The 6,670-nt window shown below is 46.0% G+C and overlaps 1 protein-coding gene across 1 annotated transcript; it reads left to right on the forward strand.

The window, feature by feature from the left end:
* Positions 1 to 4,759: 4,759 nt before the first annotated feature.
* On the forward strand, positions 4,760 to 6,358 carry LOC135553769 (dexamethasone-induced Ras-related protein 1-like). Its single transcript, XM_064985712.1, has 2 exons — positions 4,760 to 5,124; positions 5,340 to 6,358. Exons 1-2 carry the CDS (start codon positions 4,866 to 4,868, stop codon positions 5,867 to 5,869), a joined length of 789 nt encoding a protein of 262 aa, XP_064841784.1. The 5' UTR covers positions 4,760 to 4,865; the 3' UTR covers positions 5,870 to 6,358.
* Positions 6,359 to 6,670: the final 312 nt, after the last annotated feature.

Here is a 6,670-nt window from a genome sequence, read left to right on the forward strand (position 1 = left end):
GTTGTGTCATCTGCAAATTTAATGATGGTGTTGGAGTCGTGCCTGGCCATGCAGTCATGAGTGAACAAGGAGTACAGGAGGAGACTGAGCACGTACCCCTGAGGAGTTCCTGTGTTGATCAGCGTGGCGAATGTGTTGTTACCTACCTTTACCACCTGGGGGCGGCCCGTCAGGAAATCCAGGATCCAGTTGCAGAGGGAGGTGTTTAGTCCCAGGTTCCTTCGCATATTGATGAACATTGAGGGCACTATGGTGTTGAATGCTGAGCTGTAGTCAATGAATAGCATTCTCACATAGGTGTTCCTTTGGTCTAGGTGGGAAAGGGCCGTGAAGAATACAATAGAGATAGCATCATCTGTGGATCTGTTGGGGTGGTATGCAAATTGGAGTGGGTCTAGGGTTTCTGGGATAATGGTGTTGATGTGAGTCATGACCAGCCTTTCAAAGCACTTCATGGCTACAGACATGAGTGCTACGGGTCGGTACACATCCTAGAAATCCGTCTGGCCCTGCGGCCTTGTGAATGTAGACCTGTTTAAAGGTCTTACTCACATTGGCTGCGGAGAGCGTGATCACACAGTCTTCCGGGAACAGCTGGTGCTCTCATGCATGTTTCAGTGTTATTTGCCTCGAAGCGAATATACAAGTAGTTTCGATCGTCTGGTAGGCTCGTGTCACTAGACAGCTCTCGGCTGTGCTTCCCTTTGTAGTCTGTAATGGTTTGCAAGCCCTGCCACATCCAACGAGCGACAGAGACGGTGTAGTACGATTTGATCGTAGTCCTGTTTTGACTATTTAAATGTTTGATGGTTCGTCGGAGGGCATAGCGGAATTTCTTATAAGCTTCCGGGTTAGAGTTCTGCTCCTTGAAAGCGGCAGCTCTAGCCTTCAGCTTAGTGTGGATGCTGCCTGTAATACATGGCTTCTGGTTGGGGTATGTACGTACGGTCACTGTGGGGATGACGCCATCGATGCACTTATTGATAAAGCCAGTGACTGATGTGGTGTACTCCTCAATGCCATCGGAGGAATCCCTGATCATGTTCCAGTCTGTGCTATTAAACAGTCCTTTAGCTTAGCATCAGCTTCATCTGAACACTTCTTTATCGGTCTTGTCACTGGTGCTTCCTGCTTTCATTTTTGCTTGTAAGCAGGAATCAGGAGGATAGATTTATGGTCAGATTTTCCAAATGGAGGGCGAGTGAGAGCTTAGTATGAGTCTGTGTGTGGAGTCAAGGTGGTCCAGAGTTTTTCCCTCTGGTTGCACATTTAACATGCTGATAGTAATTTGGTTAAACGTATTTAAGTTTCCCTGCGTTAAAGTCCCCGGGCTACTTGGAGTGCCGCCTCTGGTTGAACGTTTTCTTGTTTGCTTATGGCAGATTACAGCTCATTCAATGCTGTCTTAGTGCCAGCCTCTGACTGTGGTGGTATGTAAACAACTACAAAGAATACAGATGAAAACTCTCCTGTGGGGTTTGCAGGCAGGCAGGCAGGCAGGCAGGCAGCAGACAGACAGACAGACAGACAGACAGACAGACAGACAGACAGACAGACAGACACAGACAGACACAGACACACAGACACAGACACAGACACACAGACACAGACAGACACGCACACAGACAGACACGCACACAGACACGCACACACAGACACAGACACGCACACACACAGTCACACACACACACCTGGCCTGTTCACCTGGTTGGTTAGTAACTAATGTGACACACACACACAAGCAAAAGAGGAACCTTGTCTACAGTTTGGGAAGGAAGAAGGTGGGACTTCCTCTTAGCATAAATCCTGTCAACCAAACCACAGTGCCGGGAACATGGTGGCATAGTGCACTAAACCATTAATCAGTGAATGCAAGTGTGATTTATAAGCCTGCTGAATACAGGGAACATTGTATAACACACACCTTGCTTAGAGGTGCACGAACGGACTTACTAAAATTACAAATCATAAATCTTTCATTGACAGCAATGCACAATCTACAGTAAATTCAGCCGACCAGTGTCCCAGTCGAGTTGAGGAGGTGACACAGAGACCAGGTGGTTGGTGTGTGAAGAGCTGAAAGTCTTCTGAGTCACCAACAACCTCCTGCTCTATCTTTAGATAAACCCTATTAGATACTTCTAGGCTGCCTCCATCTGAACACAGCAGGAGTCCATACTCATTTGATTGGGAGGACTGCTGCCCCTGGTAACATGGCCTGCTGCCTCCTGTTAGATGACCTGCTGCCCCCTGTTAGATGACCTGCTGCCCCCTGTTAGATGACCTGCTGTCCCCTGTTAGATGACCTGCTGCCCCCTGTTAGATGACCTGCTGCCTCCTGTTAGATGACCTGCTGCCTCCTGTTAGATGACCTGCTGCCTCCTGTTAGATGACCTGCTGCCCCCTGTTAGATGACCTGCTGCCCCCTGTTAGATGACCTGCTGCCCCCTGTTAGATGACCTGCTGCCCCCTGTTACCTGCTGCCTCCTGTTAGATGACCTGCTGCCTCCTGTTAGATGACCTGCTGCCTCCTGTTAGATGACCTGCTGCCTCCTGTTAGATGACCTGCTGCCCCCTGTTAGATGACCTGCTGTCCCCTGTTAGATGACCTGCTGCCCCCTGTTAGATGACCTGCTGCCTCCTGTTAGATGACCTGCTGCCTCCTGTTAGATGACCTGCTGCCTCCTGTTAGATGACCTGCTGCCTCCTGTTAGATGACCTGCTGTCCCCTGTTAGATGACCTGCTGCCCCCTGTTAGATGACCTGCTGCCTCCTGTTAGATGACCTGCTGCCTCCTGTTAGATGACCTGCTGCCTCCTGTTAGATGACCTGTTAGATGACCTGCTCCCCTGTTAGATGACCTGCTGCCCCCTGTTAGATGACCTGCTGTCCCCTGTTAGATGACCTGCTGCCCCCTGTTAGATGACCTGACCTGCTGCCTCCTGTTAGATGACCTGCTGCCTCCTGTTAGATGACCTGCTGTCCCCTGTTAGATGACCTGCTGCCTCCTGTTAGATGACCTGCTGCCTCCTGTTAGATGACCTGCTGCCTCCTGTTAGATGACCTGCTGCCTCCTGTTAGATGACCTGCTGCCTCCTGTTAGATGACCTGCTGCCTCCTGTTAGATGACCTGCTGCCTCCTGTTAGATGACCTGCTGCCTCCTGTTAGATGCCTGCTGCCTCCTGTTAGATGACCTGCTGCCTCCTGTTAGATGACCTGCTGCCTCCTGTTAGATGACCTGCTGCCTCCTGTTAGATGGCCTACTGCCTCCTGTGAGGTGGGTGTTTCACTACCTTGACCTCTGGCCTATCGGATAGGATTAACTGCATAAAAATAGAATGAATAGAAGGGACAAATTGTTGACTTGAATGGGGACCGATAGACTAAATCCTGATAGATACCTCTTCAAAAACTGGGCCCAGAAGATCACAGACAACTATAACCTACCCAGAGCTCAGCACTGATCACGTGTTACCTCTGTGAAAACGGTGTGAGTTCAGCTAGTTTCAGTTTCCTCAACTGCCAGAGTCTGTCTCCATGCTATCCAAGGGTTATATAAAGCGGGTGTCCATGTCACATTCATTTGGACTACTAGGCTGAGGTTTAATGCAGTTTAGGGTGCAGCAAATTATCCACATCTGCCATCACATTGTTTGGAAAATGCAGACATGCTTTAGTGGCCTTAATTTCAGTTAATTTACCCAAGTGTGGAGAAAGTCAAGAGTCAAAACCCTTTGAATTATTGGTGACTCAGTAGTCTGGTTGATATGATACATGTGTGTGTATTTATCATGCACATAAGCCTATGTGGATACACATATGATATGTTGTATAAGGTGGAGGTCATTTTTCATTTCCAAAATGATTTCCTGCTGATGATATATTACTGTTGCCCTGTGTTGGGGTGCTCCCTCAAGCTCATCGTGTGGTTGTATGCAACCGCTCAGACAAAACAAAAACCCTTTCTAGTTCCAGTGCCATCTTGCGGTCTACAAACACGTGGCCGAAATCCGGAGTGCGCTCCTTCATTGCGTAGCGCGAGCTATACACGGATGGTTTTCACAGCAGCGTACAACAATCTAGATGTCTCGTGAAACAGAGTGAACGACGGTGTATGTTAATTTCTTGTTGACAATGAAGTGTGTTGTTGACATGAAATAAGCCTATGCAAATTAACTATTGTTATTCGTAGTAACCTTTGCACACAATAATAATTATTTGCACACAATAATGCACACGGTCCATCATAATAATACTCATGACCAAAATAAAGACACTATCATCTTGAGTATGTTGTCCTGTTTGAGGGGTATTGCGTTTGCAAAACACATGTTATTGCCATGGTAGATTACACCACTTTGTGGGACCCTTGAGTCCCCACCAAAAGAGGAGATTGACCATATTATGATTTTGCATTTATATTTATGAAAACAACTTTGGACGATGGTTATTATGTTAATAGAAATATTCATATGTATGAATTGAACTCAGCAACAAAAACATTATCTCTGCTTGAGTTTTTAGGTAGGCCGATATTTATATTGTTTTACACATAAATCATTTTTTTTTCTCTAAACAGTTTATATAATTACTGTCTGCTCATACATACGGACTAGGCAGACGGAGGCAACAACAAGAGCATAATAATAACCACAAACTTTCTCCCGTCAGACCAATGCGTAATGCATGACGCGCCTAGGAGGAGTGGTCAGCATCGCCTATATATACCCAGTCGCGCTCTTCCTCAGATTCAGCAAAGCAGCAGCGCTTACAAACAGACAAGATCCCTCTAGACTATTAGTGGTTGCATTCATTATCTCGCCTTCGCACCAAAGACACACATCGGTGCTCAAAGAAAAATAACATGTCTCCTTCCGAGAACGAGTTTAACATCCCGGCCAAAAATTGCCACCGGATGGTGATTCTGGGCTCTACAAAAGTTGGCAAGACGGCCATCATCTGTCGGTTTCTGAACGAAAGAGTCGAGGACCAGTACACCCCGACCATCGAGGACTTTCATAGAAAATTATACTGCATTCGGGGAGATGCGTACCAGTTGGACATCCTGGACACCTCTGGAAACCATCCCTTCCCCGCTATGAGGAGACTCTCTATCCTTACTGGTAAGCTTAACTCTGAACTAACAAAACAAATCATATGAATGAAAGCTACACTGGAATTTATAGCTACATCGAAATGATATGTGTGGGATGTTTTAATAAATCATGCATTCAGTAATGCTATATGCAACACTTTTCTTGTACACATTTAGCCTAGGCCTATGTAATGATGGACCTTTTCAGCTGTGATATTAATGTGCTTCCCCTTGCTCTTTCAGGTGACGTTTTCATCCTGGTGTTCAGTCTGGATAACAGAGACTCCTTCCAAGAGGTCCAGCGCCTGAAGCGTCAAATTTACGAGACCAAGTCCTGCCTGAAAAATAAAACCAAAGAGAACGTGGATGTCCCGATCGTTATCTGCGGGAACAAGTGTGACCGGGAGTTTAACCGGGAGGTTCAGCATGAGGAGATTGAGCAGCTGGTGGCTGGTGATGAGCAGTGTGCCTACTATGAGATCTCTGCAAAACGGAACACTAATATCGACCAGATGTTTCAGACTCTTTTTACCATGGCTAAACTGCCCAACGAGATGAGCCCGGACTCTCACCGCAAAGTTTCCTTACAGTACTGCGAAGTACTGCAAAACAGCAGAAGAAAATCTTTCAGAAATAAGAAATACAAAGACGGCGAGGCATACGGGATTGTGGAGCCGTTCGCGCGCCGACCAAGCGTGCACAGTGACTTGAGGTACATAAAAGAGAAAGCTATCGGAGGCGGACAGAGCAAACAGAGTTGCACCATCAGCTAAGCAATTTACTGACAATGTGCAGGATAATTGTAACGAAATACAACGAGAGGGATGATACCCGCCAGGCTTCTCGCCAGTGTGCGGAGTTCAGGATAACAGCACCCAGGGAGCAGTGACAGAAACGGGTGTGTATCCCAAACCATGCCAGGACTCGCCGAGAAGGTGCATGACATGGTCGGTCCGTCAGAAATGTCCCTGTGGAGTCAGGACTCTGAAAAGGGATGTAGCTTTAGAGAACCTACAGTGAGGTAGCCTATTCTTGTCAACTACATGCTGTAAAAATGCCTCTACTGGATTTAGAATGGAGCCTTCACCAATGGGTTGACTCTTGTTTACATTTAGCATTTTATTATGTTTTACATGGAAATGAACTTGAACACTTATTGCATTCTGAACAAATCTATGAATGTATATTTATTCTTCTGTCATCGTTTTACTTTTCACAAAGAAAGAAACATGAAGAGAAAATAAAACCATTTGACAACTATAGTACCATGTCTGTCATCCTTTTTATTGTGCTTGTATATTAACATTGATGGTAAATAAGGATATTCTCAGGTCTTCTCAGTGAAATGACATTTTTTAAGTATTGCCTAAAATTAATTTTTGAAGTACACTAAGTGTACAAAACATTAAGAACACCTTCCTAATATTTAGTTGCACCCCCCGTCCTTTCAAAGGCACTTAAATATTTTGTCTTGCCCATTCACCCTCTGAATGGCACACATACACAATCCATGTCTCAAGGCTTAAACATCCTTCTTTAACCTGGCTCCTCCCCTTCATCTACACTGATTGAAG

The sequence above is a fragment of the Oncorhynchus masou genome, chromosome 14 (assembly GCF_036934945.1).
Source record: "Oncorhynchus masou masou isolate Uvic2021 chromosome 14, UVic_Omas_1.1, whole genome shotgun sequence".
NCBI lineage: Eukaryota > Metazoa > Chordata > Actinopteri > Salmoniformes > Salmonidae > Oncorhynchus > Oncorhynchus masou.

Excerpts from the sequence above, each read along its gene's own strand:
- LOC135553769 (XM_064985712.1), top strand. The coding sequence starts at position 4,866 with ATGTCTCCTTCCGAGAACGAGTTTAACATCCCGGCCAAAAATTGCCAC. Across the intron at positions 5,125-5,339 it reads GAGACTCTCTATCCTTACTG|GTGACGTTTTCATCCTGGTG; the intron begins GTAAGCTTAACT and ends TTGCTCTTTCAG.